Source organism: Zonotrichia albicollis, chromosome 9 (assembly GCF_047830755.1).
Source record: "Zonotrichia albicollis isolate bZonAlb1 chromosome 9, bZonAlb1.hap1, whole genome shotgun sequence".
Taxonomy (NCBI): domain Eukaryota; kingdom Metazoa; phylum Chordata; class Aves; order Passeriformes; family Passerellidae; genus Zonotrichia; species Zonotrichia albicollis.
Genome location: NC_133827.1, coordinates 35290870 through 35304299, shown reverse-complemented (window position 1 = coordinate 35304299; position 13430 = coordinate 35290870). Strand labels below are relative to the sequence as shown.

Here is a 13430-nt window from a genome sequence, read left to right as displayed (position 1 = left end):
CCACTCAAGACCTATTTGATTTGATTTTATTTTCCATCTCTAAGATCCACTACAGATAATTTTTGGTATCATTAGTAGTAATAGCTCTAAAGGCAGTGCAGCCTAAAGAGGAAGAAGGAACTCAGGACTCCTTTCTCCTTCTAAACAAGAATCCCTAGGGAATTGAGGTCCAAGTACACATCTTCCCTTATTACCTTTTTTGAGAGGTTGTTGATGCTCCCTGGAGAGCTGGTCTGGGATTCTACAAGCAGTAGCCTACAGCTCACACAGTCTAATGACAAACAACTGTGTTCAGAGCTGAGAACAACTTAAAGCTAAAACTGTGGTTTTTAACAGCAGGTTTTGTTGAAACTGTCATTCCTAACACAGCTTGAGAAAAGAGGGTGAAGCGAATGTACACATCCCCTGCCCACGGGGCAGGCTGAGATTCATCCCAGCTGTTAAAGCAGCTGGTGACCACAGTGATATTCAGGATGCCTTTGGCAGATTCCTCCTCCCAATGAAGTGCTCCAGCACCTGGGGCCATGTGTGTCAACTGCCTGGCTCCTCTCACAGCTGCTTTTTGACACTGTAATAAAATGAAAATCACATGGGTAAGGATGTGTCCCAAGTGAAATAAAATAATTAATCTTAAATTATTTGAAGTTTTATTTGAATTTTTATTTCTGGTATTTGTCAGTGACTACTTGAGAAAAAGGCAGTGAAATGTGCTTTCTCTTTGACAACTATAAAACACTTTGGAAAAAAAATACTCATTTTTTGTGTAATGGCAGGAAAAAAAACTTATTCCTCTACTCAGTAAATTTAGTGATATGCTTTTGCATATCTTTGTCTAGCCAAAATCCAGTGATCTCACCTATCTGCAAACTCTTTTGCTGGTGTGAGTCTTGAAATTCTGAGTAGCAGAGTGATGCTCAGTACACTAGAGTACAGAACTGAAAATGACCAAGAGCTGCAAGGCTGCAGTGATGTTATCAGGTTGTGATGGAGCGTTCAGGGACATCTGTCTCCCTGATACATTGTGGGATGCAAATCACAGAGATGAGATGGGACAGGAACTCCAGAAATCAGATCCTGAGATACTTTTATGAGCCTGAATCAATCCAGAAGTAATTTTCTGACTGAGTACAGGGAAGGAGCACTGACACTAAGATGTGGCTTTGTGATCCCTTCCAAAAGAACTGTCCAAAGTGAGTTCAGCAGTTTTTCCTGACTAGGACTGCAAAACAGAGATCTCTTATTTAAGACCACATACTCTAAATAATAACCAATGCATTTGTTTCTGGAGCTCAGGAGAGAAAAGTGAGCTGGTGGTAGTACGGAAAAAGAGCTTAGTCCTGACTCAGCCAGTGTCAGGGAAAATATCACTGCTGGTTCTGACAGGTTCTAGTTTATATCCTCGTGCACACAAAATCTGGTTATTACTGAAATACATTTAAGCTTTCTGTTACACAATGTTGACACAGCTGGTGATTTCCAGCCCTCAGTGCCCACATGAATACGAGGTGGTGAAAGGCTTCAATGTCTCCAACACGAGCCATTGAGTTTAGCTGTATGGGGGAAATACATTTCCTCTGATTGTAAAGGTTTTAGATGAAGCAAAACATGAGTTCAGCAGAGTGGGAGACTTGATAAGAAAGCTGGCAGAGAGAATATTCAAACTTTAGAGCTCAGCTCTACTCAAAATAATGTTTTGGACTTGGCAAAGTGGTACAAATTTGTCACTGCCTGTGTTGGTCTCCTAGCAGGAGGTTACTCAAACTGTGAATGCAGTCAAACCTTCCACAGCTGTAACAGGAAGACTTCTGACTTCTTGATGTTGAGTATTTTGGTTTTTCTGAACCAGACTCAGGGTGTGTTTCTGCTGAAGTCACAGAAATTTGAGAATGCAATTTCTGAAAGGCTTCTGAGGAGAACTTCAGAGGGGCAATGGAGAGGGGACCTCATTCATTTGTATAAATATCTAAAGGGACAGGGTCAAGAGGATGCACCAGGCTCTTCTTGATGGTGCCAAACAACAGAACAAGAGGCAATGAGCAGAAATGGATGCACAGGAAGTTCCACCTGAACATGAGAAAGAAATTTCCTTGCAGTGACTGTGCATTGGAGCAGATTGTCCAGAGAGGATGTGGAGTCTCCCTCATTGAAGACACCCCAGAACCATCTGCACGCAATCCTGTGCCATGTGCTCTGGACGACCCTGCTGGAGCTGGGAAGCAGCACCAGATGATCCACTGTGGTCCACCTGAACCAGGTGATCCACCTGAACCATTCTGTGATTCTGTTAAGACAAGGAAGGTGCTGTTCCTTCCTTGGAGCTTCAACCTTCTGGTCTCAAAGGCAGCACGTCATACCAAATCTTTCAGAAACTGACTGTGTTTCATCCTAAAAGTAATTCTTTTTTTTTGCTTTCACTATTCCAGTTGGAAGGCTATTGGAAGTCTTGATTGCTCTAATGATCAGAAACTTTCTTCTAATTTCCAACCTAAATTTATTCACAGCTGGTTAATATCCATTTGTTTCCGTGCCAGTTTTGTTCTTAGCTAATTTAGTTTTTTCCATATCTGGTGTTTATCTCCCTGATGCATTTACATGCTGTGATTATGGTCCTGCTGAGCTGTCATTCTGCTCAATGAAATAAGCCAAAATCTTTTGGTCTCTTCTTGCAAGATAGACTTTCTCTTCTCCTTGATCATCCTTCTTTGGAGCCGTTTCCATGCCTCTCTACTGTACAAGATTCTCAACTGAAAATCTGCTGCTGGCATTGTCAACTGGCACTGATATTTTCCTGACTATTCTGGAAAAAAAACTCTTCTAAAACTAGATCTGCATCTGTCTTTTTTATGGATGTGTTTTATCGACAACTTGCAGTCATTATGTGTGTGCAAGTCGTTCTTCTCAGTAATTTCTTAATGATAGTCCATGGCTTAGGGTAGGCTTTCTGTTATTGATGATAGTGTTAAATGGAATTGTATTTTTATTGCTGAAGTACAGACAGGTCCCTCTGTGTGGTGACTGCAGCTCAGCAGTACTGAATGTTTCCCAATATTGACAATGTTTTCCAGCCCTGAGTAATCAACAAATGCAGTCACCATCTTCCTGCTTCTTGTGTGTTTGTGGATGAAACATCAGAAACAACCACTTCTAACAGTGATCCACAAAATCCTTCCCTCTTAAACTTTCCTCAGTCTGACAGTCCTTCCTTTAGTGCTCTATTTTTCATTTCCCCATGAACAAGTTTCCTGCCTTCTTTACAGATTTAGTGCTATTCTTTACTTTCTCCAACTTCAATAATAATTTCTTTTGTAACACCATAACAAATGCTTACCAAAGATCATACAGATCACACTAGTTATACTTCTCTTGCCTAAAACCCAGCTATGATAACAGAAAATGCTGTCAGGTTAGTCTGACATTATGTTTTCCTGACAAATTCTTTTTTTTTTTTTTTTTTTTGTCTAGGTTTGTTTAGCTCTCCTTGAAATCTGTTCCCTAAAACCTTGAAGATTACAGATAGCCATATGGGAATCTGGGCTGTTGGCTGTCTTACCATTTTTCTCACCTTATCTTAAATCTGGTATACTTTATTTTGTTCTGTTCACATTTGTAACTAGACTATAACATATTTTCTATCAAGTCTCCAATTTAATATAACACATTTGTAACAGCTGAAGAATTCACACCCTCTTAAACTTTTTGGTTTTGCACCATAAATTAGGTTATCCATAATGCAGATGCCACTTTGAGTACGTTTTACTTCTGCTCCCACTTTTTCATGAGATAACCAAAAAACTTCCAGTGATTGTTTTAATATACTTTAATATTTTTCTAAGATCTAAATAAGCTTTGCTTTAGGCAACTTTTTCCTTCTGCCTATGAGGGACTATCTTCATCCTCCGTGTGCTCTCCATACTCTGTATTAAGGCATAACCTCAACAATATAAAAAATTGAAAATATTAGTTGTGAATCTTCTAAAAATTTTTTGCTCATTTTCTTTGGGTGCAGGTTCTTAATACAACCAACACCTTTGTTTTTCTGCCCTTCCTGAACAGCATGTAATCCTTTTTTGTGAGTATTGCATGGATTATTGTTCTTTCACTATTTCCATGTAGTATCTACCTGTCTTTTAATAATTATGATTTCTTTTGCTTGCACAGGTTCAGGCAATCCTGTGCATCCCTTCCAGCTGTAAATAACTTGTCATGCTGTGTACATTACCTGGATTGGGTAGAGTGGTAATATCAACTGCTCAGAACAAAACCAGCATCCACTTATTTCCTAGTTCTCATACTTTTGCATTGTTTTCTCTGTTATTCATTATAATTTCCTTAATTTCTTTTATTATACATTCTTTCTCGTGTTCCTTTTTCAAAGCCTTCTTAAAATTGTCCTGGTTCTTAAAAGGAGTGTTAGACAACAAAGAGCAAAAGATGAAAGATGTCATCTACATCTCAAGCCTGCAACTGAAAAATTATATTCCTTGTTCAACTTCCATGAATGACAGCAGAAATAACCTGTCACTTTGATGAGACACATGTCAAGCTGTATTTTTTATTTTATTAATCATTTCTGTCACATTTCTGCCATTACTCCTAGAAAAATGGTGTCCAAGACCATATTGAGGACTAAGGCCACCTCCTACCTAGCATAAATAATATTAATCTGTTCTTTTGTTTAAAATGTGATTTTTTTTCAGTTTTAAGAAGTTCGGACAGATTATTAACCTATCAAAATGTGATGTTTACTCTCAGTTTTATATAATACTCAGAAATACTTAAAAAGCTTCTGTTATTATGGTCTTTGTTTATTCCTACATTAATATTAGCAAAACTGACTACAGGAAATTCTGTGAAGCTAAACTCTAATATTCAGCATTACTTATTGAGAACCATATTTCTGTATTTCAGGCTAAGCTTAAATGGGCAAGTATTTCCCCTCAATTGATTTTTAATTAACAGTGAGTAAGAGTTCCTGGACCTTTTATTGATACACCTACTAGTCAGAAAATGCTGAATTTGAAAATGCATTTTGTGACAGCTTTCCTACCCCTATCCAGAAAATTCTGTATTCACTGCTTGACACTGTAGCTTTGCACCCAACTGGTGACATTGGGAAGACAGAAATTAACATGAAAAAGACATGGAAGCAAATTCCTGCATTTTTTACAACAGTCTAATTTCAAATTAGATACACTGATATAAAGGTTAAAATACAGCTGGCTCTAATGTTGGTGAGGCAAATTTTAAAGTTTGTTTCCTCAGCTTTTGAAAATTAGTAAAGTCTATAAAGCCAAATGATTGACAGTAAATGCATGTCAAAATGATTCTGAAGGTCTCATTTTTAAATGTCAGTGGACAAGAGCATCTAAATTTCTTTTATGTATCTCAAAACACCAAAGTCCTAATGTAATCAAGGAAGTTAATTTGTCTAAATTCATTGTACTGCACTTTCCTTATCACACATGCTTTTGCTGTTGTTCTAAATGTACACTAGATGTTACTCTGTTCTAAATGCATATTTTATTAAAAAATGCTGTCCAAAAGTGTTTGTAACCTGCATTCAACATCCACATTGGGGGTAAGAGGTATAAAAAGGAAATGATATGAAATGAACATGAACACAAATGAAGCAGACTGCTCTAAGACAAGAGAACATGAAACAGTAGAGTGTTCCACATTTTACAGGGAAACTCACAAACACTTTATTTAGTGTGGCTCTTTTCCCCTAGGGATTGCCAAAATAGAGAAGAATGTGAGAAAAGTGAGTTTATGTGCACAGGTCTACCCTGCAAACAGATAAAATTCAGGTGTTTTTTTTAAAGCTGGCTACTTCCCTTCTCATGGGAGTCCCCTATTGCTTCCTAACCCTCACTCAGGACAGTGAGAGGAGCAGCAGTAGCAAATGAAAGTGTCGTCATAGGCAACAGAGGAGAAGTAGAGGAAGAAAACTTAATGCTTACATCTACTATGCCAACCTAAAGAAGTCTGGCACTCTCAAAAATGCCAGTTCCTCTCAAAAATGTTTTTTTGAGAGGAACTGCAGCAATGCTGATACATGACTAATTGTGCAAACTTTGGGAAAATCCATTCAGGGGCTAACATTAAACTCTGGGCTGTGATTTGTATTTTTGGGCATGGGTAAACTGATGAGACATGGATTTTTTTTTTCCATTGCGTATAATGAGTTTCACTTACTTGATATTTTAGAATTTACTTTATTTATATGCAAATAAACCACTGGAAGTAAAACTAATGTACCAATGACTCAGAACTTCAAAAGCCTGAGAGCAGAGCAATGAAATGTTAGACTGTTTATAATAATTCTAACCTGGCAGAAAAAATTGCTGAATTTGGTCTTTATGATCCTTAGGCATTTTATTAGAAATATTACTGGACAATGATGAAGATCTATAGCTGCAGAAAGTCACCTACTAGTTTACATGCCATTACTCTAATTTGGTAGGAAAGTGTTTCTGTCAGTTTTGCATCACCTGTTTCTGAAGAAGACTGTGCAAAATTAGATTCTGTGATACAAACTAGTACGGACTTTGTGTGCCGGGTAGATTAATTCTAAGCACTATTTCAATGCTTTTACCTTTTTCATTTTCAACATTTGCAAAAAGAGTAACAAATCAAGCTGGATAGAGGATTTTAAATGGACCTGGTTTGTACATCAACGCCCTTTTTTTTAAAGCTTGCTTAGAAACAAGATTATTATAAATTACAAAATAATCTAAAACCAAGTTATGAGACTGCATTTTTTAAAGTCTAAATTTCTGCATTAATTATTTTTTCCATCCTTTTATGCCTGCTGTTCTATTTGAACAATTCATCCTGATACAGCTGGTGGACTTTTCTCCCAACTTTTTATCCTCCTCCTTTGCATAGTAAATTGTGACAATAGTGGTAGATTAAAAACATAAAGTACAGCATGGTTCTTGAGTAAACAGTGCCTCTTTGGTGAAAGTTATACACTGGGTTTAAACTAACATTTATATTAATATATGACAGGGACTATGTAGGGGCTGTTGGTTTTCTATTTTTTGAATGAATTTAATTCCAGCATAGAGGCGTGGATCTTTAGTTAGTTAGTAAAAGTTCTTCCAATTTACATCCAGTAAAAATACAGCATGAGCCAAGAATTCCTGAGCCTTTGCAAGATTTTCTACTATGCTCTTATTAAACTGCTCAACAGCTTCAAGGAATGCTTCCTCTACCAGCATTGCAAATGCTCACAATTTTTACAGTTTCAGTCTGTGCCTTTGCCAAATGCAATTTATCATCTACTTTCTTTGAATTAACTTCATTCTATGAAAGCGAGCTCATTAGTTTTACCTTTTTTCAATTTACAAGCAGTTCATAATCTGCTGTTCAAAACTGGGTACGGCTGCTACTGAAATACTGGAAAATATCAAGGCAAAATGGAACACATACCACCATAAAGACTGCCCTAGTGCTGTGAGTACTTTTAGAAAATAGTTGTAATAATAAAATATTATCAGCTTATCATAATGTAATTTTATGTAGGATAGGAGTTATGATTCATAGACACCACTAGAGATCAGTTAAGATTCCAGCCATGTGCCCAGATTTTTAAAATTTTGTAGCTTGAACTTATTAAGTTTATTGGTATTAAGTTGGTATTAACAGCTGAGCAGAGATTCAACTTAGCAATGAATTGAATTTTACATTGTGCATATTCTTTGTGGGCCATTTTATTAATGTAAAAATGCACATTGGTTGTTTTTTTAAATTCGTAACTGCTTAATAGCTTGGGGTTTATTTATTTTAGGTAGCAGTGTCACCAACACTGTTGAAATATTTGTAATAGGTTTCCAAGTAAACCAAAATAAGATTTACATCTGCAGCTCATACTGAGATTGTTCTGATTTCCTTTCCTCAGTGACTTAGCTGTGTCTTAAATGTTGAGAAATCAGTGCAAAAATGCCTTTTATAAAATATTTAGCAATACTTTTCATGCCCACTAAAAATGTGAAGCCCTTGAGGTTCCAACTTGCAAGAATTTTCAAGTACACATACTTATTTTTTGTAGACCCTCTAAAACCATACAGGCGTGTGTTTGACAAATTGAAATTAGATGGGAATGATTAATAGGGATCATTTCATGTAAATAGGAAATGCCAATGGCACAGTGTTAAATATCACAACACAAGAAATAAGGGCATGAAGCTGATTGCCTATGCAATTAAAAGTTTAGGAGACAAACTATCTGATCTGGAACCTGGCCAAGGCATCTTGACTAACAAGGCTGCTCCTGCAAAAAAGTGCCAGAGGAATTCTGATACCCCTGTGTGGTCAAGATTTCTGCTTTGTCTAAATTAAGCCATCTCAAAACATAACACTGCCATATATAAAACCCCATGCCAACATTTGGCAAAGCACTTCTTCTGTTCAAGCATTTGTGCTGGGGAAGGCTGACTAAATACAGCATCAGGGCAAACAGTTTTGAAGGCATTTATTTTGAATTTCATAGGAAGCCAAATGCTGTGCAAATCCCGTTCTGTGACTGAAATTTGCCCCCTGTTCATTTATAGTACTTTCATAGAAGTCAACAAGAGGACTGGCATGAGGTCTATAATATACTGTAAAGACTGTAAAACATCTTACAATTGGTTGTTAAAATGAAAGCAATTTGAGAGCAGTGATTGGGGGTTGAACTCAGCTTATGTTCTGCTTCCATCTGTTGAAGATGGAAAACCAGACACACAGGATTGCACACATAATCCTGAGAGACAAATACTCTCTTTCACCTGTACAGTTCAGCATTTAGACTTGGCTCTTCTGCCTTATCTGTGAATCCCAGGGTGTGCTCCTGAATCCATCAGGTTCCATCCTGTCAGAGCCTACATCTACTGAATTAAACAGGACTCCTTACATAACTGAGGTTGTACATTTGTGGACAAACAACCCGTGCATCTCATCTGAAGTTCTCTCTCTCATGCAGAAGCCTCAGCCCCAGGGCTCAGGAGGGGCAGCTGCTGCCTCAGGACCCAGGGCAGTCCCTGAGGTCACTGTGCAAACCCAACCAGCAAACACTGAGAAATCAAAGGCTTAATCTCATGAGGATGGTGAGACAGCTTTGGAAGAGCTCCCGTGGCACTGCACTTCTCTGCATCCCAGTGCTGCCCATGGATGTGCTGCACAGGTGATGGCAAAAGCAAATCCTACAGAAAGGCACCTGGAAATGTGAAGGCAGGACATACCTTCCTGTTAGATGTTTTAAATTGCCTTTGGAATTTTAGCTTAGGACCTCTTTAGTATTCCTGTGTTGTGAGGCTTCACTTAGAAACCAGTAAGAAAAAAATCTAAACCTAGGTCTTTGGAATAAACAAAGTGATTTTCCGGCTTTTGGAAAAAAAAAAACAAACAAACAACAAAACAACAAACCTAATCTGTACTGTAAACAAAAAATTAAGAAGAGATACACACATTATGGCCTGATCTGGTAAAGTACTTTTGGTGATGGACTTCAGCAAAGCTTAATGCCAAGTATATTTCATCTACACTTGCAAAATTTACTGAGCTCAGTCAGAAATTCCCCACTGAAGCTGATAATGATTGATGCCTCTCCAAGAGAGGTAAAACCCCAATCTCTGTAATTATGCTTATTACCTTGTTACGGTTGTTAAGGTTCTCCCCTTTTAGAAGTATTCCAAGAATTAGCTGAGTTACAGCAGATTAATAGTGAAACAGGGGCTCTGCAAGCTTCTTTTAAAATAAGGGGACTACGGAATTAATTCTGCAGATTTTACTTTTGTATCTGAGAACAGAAGAGTAGCAAAAAGGGAATGATTACTGGAATTCTAAATCAGATCCTACCTACATTTAACCCCAATAATTTCAGAAGAACGATTGCTCTAAGGCATTCAGGATCAGGTGTTGGATATTGGCCCATCATTTTGCATTTGGGTGTACCCAGTGCAGTTTACCCAGCTAAACACCTTCTCTTCAAGAACTGTAGGTTCTATTAAGGGCTCAGTGCTTTAAAAATCAGATCATTTTTGCTTAGGAGTCCAGGGTGCTGACCTATGTGTCTGACTTGATCCACCCAAACTGGGATGGGTTTATGGTTCACCTTATTTTAGGTAATAGCAAATAGCTCTTCCTAAATTAGTAAAAGTCTTAGAAGAAGTCTTGGATAGTAAGAAAGAACCTATAATGCTTAAAATGTGCTGACATTTTTCTTTTTTTTTTACATGTATTTGTATGGTAACTTAGCTTACGTTCTAACATAGTTTAATCAACATTACAGTAGATCATCTCATTGAAAAGAAATTAGCTTTTTATTGTCTTTGCCTGACTCACTTAAAGGATCTAATTAAGGATATACTAAACATGAAAATCTCTCCTATGGCTTTAAGCTTTGTAGATGTTATCTGAAGCTCATTAATGCTTCCTGTTAGGACAAAAATGTATTCAAAAGTTTGGACGATGAACCGAGGTGGGCTTTTGTTTTTAAAAATTGTAAGTGTATTCAACAGGAATAGAACTTTTACTTCAGCATGCCTTTTAAGAGAATTTGGTTATAATTTATTTAATTTCTTTATATATATATATATATAATTTATTTAATTGAGCTAAAAAAATAAAAGTATTTTGAATTAAAAAATTAAAGTGTACATCAGTCACAACATATTTGCATGTTTTGACCTTATTTCCTATTGCAAGTTTGACTTCAATCTTTTAATGACTCACAAAATTTACAGTGCTGTGAGACACCTCAAGATTCCATTAGATTCCCTTTTACAAAGCGCTGTATGTTTACTGAAATCTTGCAAGATGTCACTCACAGCAAAGAACATCTGCTTTCTTAAGGATGTAAATACCTATTTGGCAACGTCCCATTCAGCAGCATTATTTATAGGATTGGTTTTGTGTTTTAACTTTATTATCAGAAATAAACGGTAACATGCATTGATTACATCTCCTGTTAAAACCTGTTTGCTCTCCTGTTACAAGCAGTGTTATGCCACATTATTTATCACTGCTGCGACCAGATAAGTCAAACATGAAAGAGTAACCGGTGTCATTCAGCTCTGGAAGGCAGTGCTGGATCAGAGTCCTGCCTGAACTCCTCTGTACTGTGCCCAGCCCGGGCTCTGGCACTCCTGCTGTCCCCAAGACCACTCAGCCGGGGTTTAAATGCTGTGCAAACCCAACACAAGTGGTCAGCTCGCACCTCCCGAGGCTGCAGCTCCCCTCTGAACAGCCTCGGTGATAACACCACACACAAGGCTGGTGCCTGATAAAAGCATTTGATTGCTCCTGGCAGTGAACACCAAGCCAGATTGGGTCAAAGCAAAGGGATGAATCTGGGAGATCAATGAAAACCTTTACTCCACTTTGACAGTTCCTCCTTCAAAACAGACCTGGCTTTCCAAGGAAGAGCCATGTGAAGGAGAGCAGGAGTCAAGGTTAAAGCCATCAGGTCCAAGGCAGCGGAATGTTTTTATCAGGGAGGGGTGTATTCTGCCAAGGCAACAGATCAGTAGGACCATCAGACAAGATTTCTGCCTAAAATCTTGAAGTCTCTTTGCCATGTGTTTGAATTCATTCTACAAAGTCATTCTGTGGCTTAGCAAAATTAATCCTCATCCCGTGTGGGGAGGGAGGAACAGAAATTCATCACCTTTAAACACAACACACTGAGCAAATCGACAGTTTGAGTGTGTTGTGAAACCTTTGCAGATTTTGCAAAGCAAGTGCTCTGTCTTTTCCCTTATTGTTTGCCCTTCACTTGACATACAGGAAGAGATGCATCAAGAGGATGGCAGGAGACATGTGTCACTTAAAGCATGCCATAACAATGTTTGCCCTGGAATACTCCCTTGAATCTGTTTGAACAAGCAGGCATCACACACGGAAAAACACACAGAGAACTTCACCTAGTTACAAAGTTGACAGAACCCCTTCGCCATCCACCCCCGCCGAGCAGCGCCAGCCCTGGGCACGCCGCTCCCTCCGGCCCTGAGCGCCACGGTCACACCGCACCAGGTCACTTGTTGCACAGTGCCAGGGTGGCATCTCCCCTCCGCTCAGCCCACTGAAACTTCCCGGAGCCGCGTTCCCCGGAGCCCGCCCGGAGCCGCCGGTGCGCGGCCGCTTACCTGCATGTGTCCCTGGTACATGCTGCCCGGCCCCCGGCTGCCCTCAGGCCGGCAGTCGGCTCCGCGCTGCGCGGGGGGCACTGCTCCGGCCGCTCCACTACAAGAAAGAAAAAAAAAAAAAAAAAAAAAAAAAAAAGGGGGAAAAAAAAAGCAAAAAGGAAAAAAATAAAAAAAGCCTAACCCTGAACGAGCTATTTTTGGCTAAATAGCAAAATTTGTCCTGGCAGCTCGTGCACTGGTTTCAGTAAGCCAGAGCTGTTCGGCGCCCTCCTCTCGCCTCGCTGCCTGCTTTCCCCCGTGAGGCGGTGCCGGCGCTGCCCAGGGCAGTGCTCGGGGGCGCTGGGCAGGCGGGCAGACCCGGGCAGGGCTGCGGGCGGCCGGGCGGGGAGAGCCGCGGGGCGGAGCGGGGCCGCCGCTGCTGCCGGGCCTCGCCCGCCCGCCCGCGCCGCGCCTCGTCCCGCTGCAGCCGCCCCGGCCTGGCGGCCCCGGCCCCGGCCGCCCTCCTCCGCCTCCCTCCCGCCGGCAGCCCCGGCCTCCTTCCCGCCCCCCTTCCCTCCTCCTCCTTCCTTCTCTCCTCCCTTCTTCCCTCCCTCTCTCCCTCCGCAGGGGGAGCGCGCAGCATCCAGGGAACGCGCGGAGCCCCGCGGCCGCCGGGCGGGTCCCGCTACAGCCGCGGAGCCCCGGCCCCACCGCCCCGCCAGGGCTGGCGGCTCCCGCTGCAGTCATTAAAAGAAAAAAAATACAAAACAACAGGAAAAAAAAAAGCCAAAAAAACCTGCTAAGCATCACAGCAAAAATCGGAGCGTCCCGGAGGCAGGACCCGGCAAAACCTGGCTGTGGCACCGGGTCGCGAGTTTCGCTCCCCGGCTGGAAGCGGAGGGGGCGCGCAGGGAGCGGCTCCGGCGCGGGCGCATCCCGGAGCGGAGCGGGAGCGGCAGCGCCGCGCTCCCGGCCGCGATTAACCGGGTTTCAGCGAAAGGACCGGGCCCTACCTTGTGCTCTGCGTATGGAGAGCGAACGTGATCTCTTGTGATTCCCAGAAAATGTCAGGAGACTCTTGTTCTGGCTTGGTAGTAGCGCTTAGTAGCGTTTTTCAACGCTTGCCAAAGACGCCGTTATATAGGCAAAAATCTGGCACCGGCCCGTGCGTGCAAAATTCTGACCTTGTAAACTGGCACAACAGGCCTGGCTAAATCCTGAAGGAGACACCTCCATCATCTTGGATCCAGCTTTTTTCTCTACTTCGCCACCTCAAACCTGAAACTCCCCATCTGCTAAAAGGAGCAGCTGCTTCAATTTCAT

The 13430-nt window shown here is 40.8% G+C and overlaps 1 protein-coding gene across 12 annotated transcripts in view; it reads right to left on the bottom strand.

The window, feature by feature from the left end:
- The window catches only part of PEX5L (peroxisomal biogenesis factor 5 like), a 102335-nt gene extending 89196 nt beyond the window's left edge, over positions 1–13139 (bottom strand). For 3 of the 12 annotated variants that reach the window (XM_074547391.1, XM_074547394.1, XM_074547393.1), the window contains exons 1-2: positions 12904–13030; positions 12129–12225 (exon numbers count right to left, since the gene is read on the bottom strand). In XM_074547391.1, coding sequence (XP_074403492.1) covers positions 12129–12225; positions 12904–12914 — 108 coding nt within the window. In that variant the 5' untranslated portion in view covers positions 12915–13030. Of the gene's footprint in view, positions 1–12128; positions 12316–12903; positions 13037–13120 lie in introns of those variants that run through there. The other 9 variants (XM_074547392.1, XM_074547397.1, XM_074547396.1 and 6 more) reach the window with 6 other exon arrangements.
- Positions 13140–13430: the final 291 nt, after the last annotated feature.